Raw genomic sequence first — 12,117 nt, forward strand, 5'->3', positions numbered from 1 at the left:
GGACAACCCGAGCAAACACAGCCCCTTTCTCCTGTTCTGCTCTTCCTGCGTCACCAGAAGAGCCATACTTACTGGCTGCCTCTCCCAGTCCTGTGGGCTCCAAGAGGACAGGGATCAGACCCACCTCACCTGTGCCACAGGCCCAGGACTTGTCACTCGTGAAGAGAAGGGGCCCCGTCGCATCCCAAGCCTGGGAGACCCCACGGTCTGGGCGGGCTCTTGGCTCAGACGCTACAGGAAGCGGGCGGTCAGGAGGGCAGTGGGAGGGTGGCCACTGGCCCCAGACAAGCAAGGGCTGACTGTCTTTCAAAGGGGACCCTCTGCGCCAGCCACCGCTGCCCCCAGCCTGCCTGTGAGTGGAGCCCGACAGCCTCCGGCGAGGGGTCGGTGGGAACGTGAGCGGCGGGCGGACAGACAGACATGGGCTGGGGAAGGAACGGCCCCGGTCAGGAGGCCGCGAGCAGGAGCCCAGAGGCCGCATTCCCAGCCTGCGTCCCCCTGGGGTGGCCTCCCCTCGGCTCAGTCTGAGAGCAGGTGGCCCAGGACCACCCCCGCCCCCACCCCGCCTCCCGACCCCCACCCAGAAATGAAGACACCGCCACGACAGCGAGCTGTAATTCGCAGTGCTCACGAGCCTTTAATTCATTATGAACCTAGAGGCAGGGGAAATTAGGCAAAAATACAGCGCATCCTTAATCTCGGTGGGAGAAAAATCAGAGTGGGTGGTTTTTTTTGTTTTTCGTTTTTGTACATAGTCACGGATATACCTTTGCGGGGAAACGTGTGTCTCCCCTGTTGAGCCACGGCCTGTCTGCACGTCACCCTAGACCCAGAAAGACCCCCTGGGTCTGGCCCCCCCGAACCCCGACCCAGAGGGCCAGCCCGCTTTTTGTTCTCTTTACAATATAAATAGCATTTTCAAACTACATATGAACACAGTGCCGCGTCTGGGCGGGGGAAACCCCCATATCCCGGCTGACTCCCCTCCGGGCCTCCCGCCCCGCCCCGCTCCAGGGCACCTGCCCCCCGCCCCCCCACCAAGCAAATGAAAGGTTCCCGGCTCATTTACATTCCTTCCGGTCTCCTTATAATAGTTCTTTCTGGCCTGGTAACCATCAGAACACTCTTTTTTTTAATTTTAAATTTTTTTTTTTTTTTTTTTTTTTACACAAGCAAAATTATGCTGTCGGTCCTTGGGCAGGACAGCAGGGGCCCTCCCGCGAGGGGGAAGGCTCCCCGGGGCAGGGGACAGGGGGTTCCCAAGCCCCTCGCAGGCACGCTCTCATAAATCCAACCCCCAGCTCTCCGGAGGTGGGTCTGGTTCTCTCCAGCTGCCCCCCAAGACGCACAAATCCACACTTCCCAATGGGACACAGCGTGCCACTGGCCTCTCGGGGTCCAAGGTGTGCGTCCCTCTGCACGCAGACAGCAGCCAATCCGGGGGCCGGGGGGGGGGGCGCCTGGGTGGCCAGAGCCCAGGGACACGGGCCTCACCCGCACAGGGAAACAGCCAGACTCAGGCCACCCGGAGGCCTGCGTGGCCCCGCATCGTCCCTCCCCAGCAGGCTACAGGCAGCCAGCCACCCACCCAGCGTGAGGAGGGCGACAGGAGGGCCCCTGGGCAGTGCTGGGGACACTCTGGGGGCACGGAGCCCTTCTGCAAACACTGGAGGCCTCAGCGGTGTGGTGGGTTTTCACCAGGGGAAGAAGCAAACCAGGAGAGAGTGTTTATTCTGTGACAGCGTGTGCGGACCAGAGAGGGACTCCTGGACCCCCGCGACCACGGTCGCCTCCAAAGCGCGGGACCAGCCTCCTCCTGTCGGCATAGAGCTGTGGCATGGGCCGAGGAGGCGGGACCAGCCGCCCGGACCTTCGCCAAGTCATGGGGAGACAAGAGCCGGGCCCATGACCGTGCCTGGCCCCGTCGCCCTGCCCGGGCCTCCCTGCTGCTCACGGAGACAAGCGAGGTTTTAAAACAACGACAAACAAACAAAAAAAAAACGAGATGCTTTTATCTCCCTCGGTGTATCTTGGTTCTGAGAAAAAGAACATTTTTGTTTCGTTTTGCTTCATTGTTAAAGCCACAAATCTAGAAAACAACGTTGGGGATTTTTTTCCTTTTCTTCGTTTTCCTTTTTTTCTCGGGTTTTTTTTTTTTAAACAATAGGTATTTCTAGAAAGAGCCTCACAAAGGTGATGTCTGTACAGAAGTCACAATCTCAAAGGCTGCTCAGGAGGCAGGCAATGCAGTAGCACCTTTTCGAGAAGAAGAGCTTACATGGTTTACGGATCTGAGTCGTGGGGGGAGGGTGGCGAGTCCCCGGCCGGACCCCCCAGAGCCCGCGTGGCCCTGCTCCCTGAGTCCGGGCCGCGCGCCGGCGTCTGCTCGCTCCTGTCGCCACGGAGCGGGGCGGCCGCGCGCGGAGGTAGCCTCTCAGGGCCGGGGGAGGCGAGGAAGGACTTCACAGCAAGCAAACGCCAGGGCCCGCCGCCGCCTGCCTTGCTGGGCCGAGGGGTCGCCGGGCGGCTGGCTGTCCTAGAACGGGGCCCCGGGCCGGCACTGCGCCTGCAGGAGGCTCTCCATGAACGCCAGGTAGTCCGGGTTCCGCCCTGAGTCCTCGGGGGCCCGCGCGGTGCCCACCCGCGGGCGCTTGGCAGCCTTCACGTCCTCCCCCGAGAAGGCGGTCTCCTGCGGCGCCCCCGTGCTGAGCGACTGCAGGACAGCAGACAGCACAGCAGTCAGTGGGTGGCACATCGCAGACCCGACGTCTGTGTCCCCCCAATTTATCTGTCTGAGCCTGGCCCCTGAGGTACTGGCAGCAGAAGTGGGGGGTCTTTGGAACGGGATCAGTGACCTTAAATCAGAAGGACCCCCTAGAGCTCTCCCTCTCCCTCTGGCCACGAGAGGACACCAGGAGGAGGCGTCTAAATCGGAAGTCGCCGTCCCCTGTCACGGACTCTGCCCACGCCTTGACCTCAGACACGTGGCCTTCAGAACCGAGAGAAATGCCGCCTGTACCGTAAGCCCCCAGAAGTGGGGCTTCATTACAGCAGCCCCGAGAGACTGACCCGGGGGCTCCCTCTCCCGGGGACCTTCTGAGAGTGATACCGGGTGGTGACCGGGGTGGCTGCTCGGCGCTTCTGCCTCTGTGTGAACCCCCAGTCCTGCCTGTGCGCCTCCCGGCAGGCGGGGCCCAAAGACAGGGGGCCCCCCGCCCTCCAGCCACCAGCCCCAGGGAGAGCGGGCGGCCAGCGCCCAGTCTGTCCCGCCAGATGACGGCCGCGAGGAGCAGCCCAGCCTCGCTGTGTCTGGCAAGCCCCATCCTTCCCCGCGGGAACCTCCAGTCGGAGGTCAGCGGTCCGACCCGCACCCACCCCTGCTCGGACTTGGAGCTCATTCACTGACCGCCACAGCTGCCCGGGCCCCAGAACCTTGCCTTCGGATTAAACACATTAAGCGCAGAAGGCCTGGGAGAAATGGCCAGTGACTGTCTCTCAACCCTGGGACTCCCTGTTCCCTTTGAAAAGGGATGAGCTCTGCCGGAGCGTGTGCCTGCGCCGCCCGTGCTGGGCCCGGATCTGTACTCAAGCAGCCGCCGCGAGCACAATGGCCGGGGCCGGGCTCCTGCGGTTCTGCCTCCTGCTGGTGCGGCTGTCACCGGCCCTGGAACCTATCCTTCCCGCCACTGACCAGGTGCCCTTCCGGGGAGCAGGATGAAGGGGAGGTCAAGGCCTTTCAGAAGGGCTGCTTCCCTGAGGACCACCGAGGGCTTCGGGGGCCACTTACCAGCCGCGACCGGACCCTCTTGGGGAGTTCCTCGTCCAGGGTGAAGATGTCCCCACGCTTCACCGTCAGCTGGGACCCATCCTCGAACTCCACCTGCAAAGGGCAGCAGGCGTCAGGCATGGCCTCTGCTGCCTCCCGAGGGGCGCCCCAACTCATCGAGGAAGGGCAAGAGGCACAGGGGTGTAGGGGTGCGGTATGAAGAGCTTTGGGGGCTGCACACACAGAGAATGCGGATCGGCTGAGGACGAGTGGCCGTCGACTTGGGCGGCTGGAATGCAGGTGCCCCTCCTCTAAGACCACCGGCTACTAGGTCATTTCTCTCCCACCATCATGAGAAGAAACTCGCAACCATCCGGGTTAAAATTAAAAAAAATCAGGGGCACTGAACCTTATGCTTAAAAATGCTTAACCTGGTAAATTCACGTTCCGTGTGTCATCTCCCACACGCACAAGCGGAAGACCTCTCTGGGGAAAACGGCGGCCAACGAGACCCCCGGCTCCCAGATGTAACGAAGCCTGACCGTGTGCGCCGGCCGGGCAGGAGCTGGCCAGGGCCCCCCGCCCCCAGCACCTCCCGCAGAGCAGGGCCTGCTCACCTGGTAGACGTGGCTCGTCACGGAGGAAATGAACCTGGCCTTGTACATGTTGCCGTCGGCCCACCGCAGCTCCACAAACTCCCCCTCGGGCGGGGGTCCCAGCCGGACGCAGTCCCTGCTCTGCAAGGGAAGAAGGCGGTGGGAGGTGAGGCCCCGGGCGCCCTGGCTTGCTGGGGGGGCGGCCGGCGGCTCCGACAGCACTGGGCACGCTCATCCGTCTAAGGGCCGGTGCTGGCAGCGAGGGTGCGGTGGCGGGCGGGGCCCCAACTCTCACGGTCGCCCTGTGGGCACAGGGACCGCCAGGCTGCGGGTTTGTCTGGACCTGACCTCCCTCCACTGTGTGTGTGTGTGCAGAACCCACCCTGCAGAGTGGGGGGCCCCCCTCCCCTCGCCCGTGCCCCCCCTTCCCCGCGCCGCTCACAGTAATGCTCTCCGGGTACAGGTTGTCGCTGTAGGACCCGTCGTCGAAGTTCACCTCGTAGAAGGTCTGCGCGCTGGCGCCGATGACCCGGCAGCGGTAGTAGAGCCCGTTGCGGTTCTTGGTGATGACCGTCTGGCCCAAGGACACGGCCCTCAGGAACTGGGCCTGGGGGCGGGAGGGGACAGGCTGCGTCAGCGCGGGCGGAGGCTGGGGGCGGAGGGCGGGGGCGGGCGGGGCACTCACGGGGTGGCCCCCTGACTTGTGCTTGAAGCAGGTGATGGAGACGACGTAGGGCCAGTCGTCCGGCTCCATGAGGACCCCGGCGGCGTGGGCGCAGGTCACGTGGAAGGACGTGGAGCAGTGCTCGCACGAGCACTGGATGCAGGCGCCCGACACCTTCTTCATGCGCTTCCGGCAGTACACGCACTTCTGGGGGCACAGCAGCAGAGGAAACGGGGCTGGGGGTCTCCCCGGAAAGGCCCTCGGCATCCAGGGCGGCAAGGCAGCGGCCCCCGCGGTAGGCGAGGCAGAGGCACGGGGGGCAAAGCCCGCAGAGCACCGTGTGGTGGCTGGGGGTCTCGCCCTTGGTGGAGAGTCCCCCGAACCAAGCCAGGGGCCTCCCCCGGAAACACTTGTGGACTCTTTTCCACACGCCCTCTCTGCAGGGCTGCCTCGGACAGGCGCTGAGGAGCCGGCCGCATGCACGTCCCTGAGCCGCCCGAGCAAGGCCCCCACGCGCCGCCCCGGGGACGGACCCCGAGCCCATGACGCTCAGGAAGAGAACCAGACGTAGGAGGCCATAGGGGGTGTGAGTCCATGCGTGTGACACGCCCAGACCAGGCTCCTCCACGGACTGGAAGGGGGCTCGTGTGGGTGGGGGCTGGGGGAGGGGAGGTGACAGCTGATGGGGACAGGATTTCTTTTTGGGTAGATGGAATGTTCTGGAACTAAATATTGGCCATAGTTGCCCAACTCTGGGAATGTATTTAAAAAGCTACTAAACTGTGTACTTGATAATAAGAAATTCTACCTCAATTTTTAATACAGGGCACCGTGGAGTGGCCTCCTCCACGAGGGAGCTCCTCACCCCCCCACCGGGTACACACTGTGGGACAGCCCCCCCGCAACAGTCCCCGCGCCGTCACTCTGAGCATTTACTCAGCGGGCCTTTATCGCTCTGTAAACCATGTTCAAAAGCCAGATAAGCAGCTCAGCACAGGGCGCCGCAGGAGCGCGCCCAGCACGGATCGATGGCAATGAGATCTCGTTATTAAACTGTCGATACCTAATCCCCGCCAGCCTGCGGGGACAGGCACGGACACCGCAGGCGGGAGCGGCGTTAACCCTCCAGGACTGGGCCTCCTCGCACAGGTGGGAAGGCGAGAAGACATGCAGCAGCCCCAGGGCAGGGAGCGGGGGTCCCGCCACCAAGCCAGTGGGGCCACCGAGCAGCCTTGCTGTGCCCACCGCCGCCAGGCTGGACCCCACCGAGGAAAGCCAGGGGAACCCGCGGCCATGCCTGACAGCACCAGGCATTTCAGCCCATGGGTGGCAACTCCTCGCTGAGTTTCTGCATTCATTAGAACAAGGGCCAGGCCCTCCCGCCCCCGCCACCTGGCAGGACCCCCGGTGCTGGGGGGCAAGGGGGTGCAGGGGGGTGGCAGATATCAGTGGAGAGCAGCGGTCTGGGGGAGCTGGGGGCCACTGTGTGGGGTGACGCTGGCCAGGGAGGGTGCTCCACCTGAAGACCCCCCCGAAAACACACACACCAGGTCCCACGTCCTCAGCCCACCCCTCACACCCACTCCCCTGCGCCTGCCCAGAGTCCTTGTGTGGACTGACGTGAGGCCTCCACCTCGAAGCCGGGCCGGCAAGAGAGCAGAATGGATTCAAAGTGTCTGGCCCCCAGCAGCCTTGCCTCTCCCACTCTCACAAGCTGATCCTTCCCCCTCGGGAGTCCCCACCAGACTCCAACGTTCCTCTGGGGACCAGCCCAGCCTGGTGATGAGGGCGAGTGCAGGGGACGATCTGGTGAACCCAACAGGTAATCTGCGTTTAGGCCACCCTGCTAGCCAGAACCCCGCAGTGCCCAGGGCCGGAGGCCTGGTAGTCCTGGGGACAGACAGATGGGGACCAGGAGTGGCCATCCCTGAGCCGGCGGCCAGGGCAGCTGGGCAAGCAGGAGTTAACTGCCGGCTTCCTTGCGAGGCTCCATTAGGCAGTACAAGTGAGCCTCGTGTAGAAGGATTTTTAATTCATCGTTACAAGTGCTGGTAATGAAGAGGCTGCAAGCTGGAAATGTCAGATGATCCATAAAGCGTCTGGGAGGGACGGTCTATCACGGACACCACGCGCCGCACCGTCACCCCACCTGAATAATGGGGCCTTTCACGCCCGTGCTCCCGCAGGAGCCCCCGCCGGCGGCCGGCCCCTTCCTCACCGCCCATCCGCACCTGGCGGGACCAGCGCCGCCCACCCCCTGCTCCACGGCCAAGGCCCCCCGCCCCTCCCACACGGGCTCCCTCCAGCTGCCCACTCGACCCTGCCAGAGGGCCCCACGCCCGTGGGCTCTGAGCACCACACCCCCAAGGGACTCCCTTGGTTGAAGCCCGCTCTAGCGCGTGCCTGCCCTCGGCCCCAAGGAACAGCTGGGGTGCCCCAGGCTTGGGGAAAACCAGGGGGAAAAGCCGCCGGATGCTGTCAAGGCCACGAGACACGCCCCTGGGTGTCAGGCCCCCTGCACGCATTATCACAGCAGAGCTCACCAGGCAGGACAGGGACAGACCTGAGAGCAGGAGCTGGGCCGCAGATGGCTTGACCCCACGCTAGATGGTCGGGCCCAGTTCATGCTGGCCACGAGGAAGCCTCGCAGGTGGCCACGAGCGGCCCAGTGTACAGATGGGAAGGCCAAGGTCCACAGGGGCCAAGGGATCCATCCGATGTCACGCGGCAGGCCACTGGCCTGCTCCCAGTCATGCTCTGCCCATTCTGGCTGCTGCCCCAGGGTGACCACCGCTGGCTAGGAGGCGGCGCGAGCCCCTTGAGGCCATACTCCGCCGGAGGCTAACTGCGTCCTCCCTGTGGAGGGCAGGACCATGTGCTTCGGCGGGGCCAGCTACGGAATTCCTACAACTCCACGGCGAAGAAAAGCAACCCCCGAGTTAAAAATTAGCAAAGGACGTACACAGGAATTTTTCCACAGACGGCGCAGACAGGTGGCCAACGGGCACAGGGAAAGACGCTCACCGTCCCTCACCGCAGGGGAGAGCAACCCGAGCCGCACTGAGATGTGGCCTCACCCCTGGCCGGACCAGGACGGCTCAAATCATCCGCACCCCTGCTGCGGGTGGGAGCACAAACGGGTGCGGCCATGCGGGAAAACAGCGTGGAGAGTCCTCAGGAAGTCACGTACAACCAGCAGGAGTGCCTGGCTGGCTCCATTGGTAGGACATGCACCTCTCCGTCTCGGGGTTGTGGGTTCGAGCCCCGCATGGGTTGCAGAGAGGACTTAAAAAAAAAGTTAAAAAAATAGAACCAGCACACAATCCAGTAATTCCACAATAAGGGACTGACCCAAAGGAAACGAAAACAGCATCTCCGGGAGGCATCTGCCTCCCGGTGCCCCCGGCAGCCTCATCTGCAGTGGCCGGGACACAGAAAGGGCCACACGCCCACCCGCGTAGGAAGGAATTGGGATGCGGCGTGGCCACACGGAGCGTCTCACTTGGCCACAGGAGGCCAATGCTGCCATCAGCAGCCGCACAGACACACCTCGAGGACGTCACACACAGCCACGGGGACGGGCCCCAAAGGACACATCCTGTGTGACCCCACTCACAAACTCCTGGATGCACAGAGCAGAAGGTGGCCGCAGGGGCCGGGCGGTGGCGGTTCTGTACGCATCAAGGCCGGTGGGCCTGGTGAGCAAGCCATGCTCCGCCGGCTGCAGGACCACAGCCTGGGGCGCTGGGAGGCGGAGCGTGGAGCTTCTGGTAACCAGACCAGCCTGGGGCGCCAGAAGGCCCGAGCTGCGCACGCTGCTTGGCTGGGCCACGGATGTCTCTGCACAGAGACCCCAGAAGCCAGGGACCTGGGGCACCTTCAAACCAGACTCGATGGCATCCGGCTCCCGGGCGGCTGCCCTGCACTCCCGGGCGAGACACAGGGCACCTACCAGCTTCCACCGCTGCTCAGGGATGGCGCTGATGTCCACGGGGTGGCGCTCCATCACGTTCAGGAAGCGCGCTTCGGGGACAGCGATGGCGCAGATCACGTGGATCCACCTGCGGCGGGAGGCTGGGGTCAGGACTCGGGAGGAACCCCGCCCCTGGGCCCTGGGATCACCTCACAGCCCCTGCGGGGCTTACAGGACCTTAAGGGGCATTCTGGGCCAGCGGCTCCTCCTGGTCCCCCCTGCATTCCCTCAGGGCCCGAGGCCACACACCCAGGAGGGGCCCCTGCCACCCACCTCCGGTCGGTCGTCATCTGCAGGGCTCCTCCCCGGAGGTTGCAGAGACAGCACTCCTGTGGGAACCAGACGACCCCACGGTGAGGGGCGCAGGGTGCCGCCTCTCTGCCCTGGGGCCCACAGTCCTTCCAGCTCTACCTAGCAGCCGCGGACGGGACGGGGCGGGGGACTCCACCCCCCCACTGTCCAGGTGAAGGTAATGGAGACCAGGAGGGGCGAGGCGGCCAGCCTGAGGTCCCTGGGGTCCCGGGCCCAGCTCCCCCCATCCCCAGGCCTCAAGGGCTCCCAGAGCACCACCAGCTGCCGGGGGGCGGTACCGCAGTCCAGGCGTGGGCCGCGCACCGGGAACACGTCCAGCCTTCGTTCACCAGCTCGGGGCGGATGCCGTAGCAGCCTGCAGGACAGGGGAGGGGGCCACTGAGGCGGGGCGCACACGGAGCCCACAGGGCCCTTCTGCAACTCGGCAGCAGCGCTCTCTCCCTGAATCCAGGCCACTGCACACAGCGGGAACGGTCTGGAAACCGCTCCTTAGGAACTCAAGTAGGGCGAGGGTGAGCAGGCCCCCTGCTGGGCAGCCCTTGCTGGCTCCTGTCCAACAGAGGAGGCCCAGGCTCTGCAGGCCAGGGGAGGCCGGCAAGCCGGGGAAGCGGCCACGCAGGCGTGCACGGTGCAAGGTGCGCCTCACGGTCCTGCGGTTCAGACGGCTGAGCTGAGCCAGCCGGGCCCTGTGTTCAGGCAGAGTCACTGCTCAGGAAGCCAGAAACTGGAGGCCCTGGGTGATGTGGGTTTGCTTAGGACCTTGGTCCTGGTTTAGAAATGGGCAGAGGGGCAGGGAGGTGGGGGGCAGAGGGTCAAGAGGCCATGCCCTAGGTCACCATCCGACAGTACCCTCGGCCACCTGGGGTCCCATCACCTGGCAAACAGGGGCTCTGCCGGCTGCAGTGGGCCACAGCCAGAGACAGAGGGCCCCAGGGGGAACACAGGGAGACGGCAGGGCGGCAGAGAGGTAGCCTTCTGCTGTGTGCCCCAGAGGCCCCGAGGGACAGCAAAGTGTGCGAGAGCTGGAACCCGGCCCTGTTCCAAGCCCTGGGGACACTAAGCCAAGCTCTAGGCCTAGTGGGGGCCGGACTCCTGGAGGAAGAGGGGCTCCACCTCCCCGCAGGGCCCGGTCGAGACCTCTGCCTTCTGGCCCAGCGCACCCACGCAGCCCTACTCAGGCCCCTTCCGAGGGTGGGCTAGGCCTGGGCCTACAGGCCCAGGAGCACATCTCACGCCCCCACCCAGCAAGGCAGAGCAAACAGGCCCCTGGCCCGGGGACCATATGAGCTCTGGGCAGGCCTCTGCAGGGGCTGGTGGAGATCTGTGGCTGCCTTCCTCCACGGGGCGGCCCATGGAGCTGGACCGCTCCAAAAGCTTCTTTCCAGCCCCAGGAGCTCGAGCTCGCAGCTGCTACGCCTCAGGCCTGAGAAGGGGCGGATGCCCACTTCCTCGTCTTGTGCCAAACGCAGCCCTCAGGCTCTGGGAGAAGGTGGTCGCCCACAGCAGAGGGAGGTTGGAGCCCTGGACTGCTCCAGAATTTCACCTTTACCATCTGACTCCTGCCCCAAAGTGCACAGTTCGACAGTGTCGCGGCACTCTGAAACGAGGGAACGGACACCGCATTCCTTCCTGCTGCTGGCCAGAGCCCAAGGGGAGGACAGGCCTCAGTGGAACTATCAGACTCGGCCAGGGGGAAGGCCACTCCATGACGCGAGGTCCTGTGACAGCCCCCAGACGGCAACCCAGGGAAGGGGCTTGCTGGCTCTGTAGACCCAAGCACCACTCCCGCCGCCTGTGAAGGGTGAAGCAGGGGAGCCCCTCGGGGAGGGGCTGCAGAGCCCACAGCTGTCCGCTCCCCGGCCGCCGGCCCAGCCCCAGCACTCACTGGCGTGGACCTGCAGGCAGCACTTGGCGCAGGCTATCAGCAGGCTGGTCCCGTCGTCTCCAATGTAGGAGTTGGCGGGGAGGGGCTCCGTGTTCTCGCCGCTGGCGGTAAAGCACATCTCGGGGACCAGCGGCCGAGTCTTCTGGCCACTTTTGGAAGGCGGAGCAGCCGAGGGACCCTCCCCGAGGGAGGCCTGGGGAGCCTCCTTCTCGGTCTGTAGGGACTGGAGGAGGAAAAGGAGGGAGCTGCCTTCAGAGAGGAGCCCGTCGGGGGGGCAGGACAGCTGACACGGGCAAAGCAGGCTGGGCACGGTGGCCATCCTTGACTCTGCCCTCTACTCAGCCCAAGCAGCCCTGGCCTGCTTCTCACTCTGCCCTGCGGCTGCCTCATCCCACACTCCCAGCCCTCCACCCCGACCCAACATCCCTCAAGAGATCGTCTTCGAACAGTCAGACCCTGTTCCCCCTCCCCCACTGAAAACTCTCCCACTTAGGGTCACACTCCGGCACATGGCCCTCGATCAAGCTGCTCCAACCACACCAGCCTCCTCGCTCGACCTCTCACACCCCAGGAGCCAGGCACCATCCCACCCCAGGGCCTTTGCATGTGCCGTTCCCACTGCCAGAACATTCAGAGGTCTGCTCCTGTGGGTTCTACAGCCCAGCCGGCCCACAAGACCAGTGGCCCCCAGCCCACCCCTCACCCCTGCTCCGTGTGTTCGTGTGATCCTGACCATAACTGACACTGTTTCACCTGTGAATCTATACGGCGAGTTCTCTCCACCTCTGACGTATGTCCCGTTAAGGCCTCACTAAGCCCCCAGATGCCATCTCATGAAGAGATGATGAAAAGGTCCTGCCCGTGGCACCCAGGTCCCGCACCCTCCAGGCCCGTCTCAGGACACCCCCAGAGGAACAGCTG

General features: G+C 64.4%; 1 protein-coding gene across 9 annotated transcripts in view; it reads right to left on the bottom strand.

Annotated features, from left to right (window-relative positions):
- Positions 1 to 612: 612 nt before the first annotated feature.
- The window catches only part of KDM4B (lysine demethylase 4B), a 132,031-nt gene continuing 120,526 nt past the window's right edge, over positions 613 to 12,117 (bottom strand). For 7 of the 9 annotated variants that reach the window (XM_045086069.1, XM_045086053.1, XM_045086060.1 and 4 more), the window contains 8 exons: positions 11,197 to 11,419; positions 9,590 to 9,666; positions 9,273 to 9,328; positions 8,979 to 9,087; positions 4,805 to 5,233; positions 4,384 to 4,503; positions 3,788 to 3,880; positions 613 to 2,713 (listed from right to left, as the gene is read on the bottom strand). In XM_045086069.1, coding sequence (XP_044942004.1) covers positions 2,537 to 2,713; positions 3,788 to 3,880; positions 4,384 to 4,503; positions 4,805 to 5,233; positions 8,979 to 9,087; positions 9,273 to 9,328; positions 9,590 to 9,666; positions 11,197 to 11,419 — 1,284 coding nt within the window. In that variant the 3' untranslated portion in view covers positions 613 to 2,536. The remainder of the gene's footprint in view (positions 2,714 to 3,787; positions 3,881 to 4,383; positions 4,504 to 4,804; positions 5,234 to 8,978; positions 9,088 to 9,272; positions 9,329 to 9,589; positions 9,667 to 11,196; positions 11,420 to 12,117) is intronic. The other 2 variants (XM_013045319.2, XM_045086072.1) reach the window with 1 other exon arrangement.

This window comes from Mustela putorius, unplaced genomic scaffold, assembly GCF_011764305.1.
Source record: "Mustela putorius furo isolate JIRA1106 unplaced genomic scaffold, ASM1176430v1.1 tig00000095_pilon_pilon_pilon, whole genome shotgun sequence".
Taxonomy (NCBI): domain Eukaryota; kingdom Metazoa; phylum Chordata; class Mammalia; order Carnivora; family Mustelidae; genus Mustela; species Mustela putorius.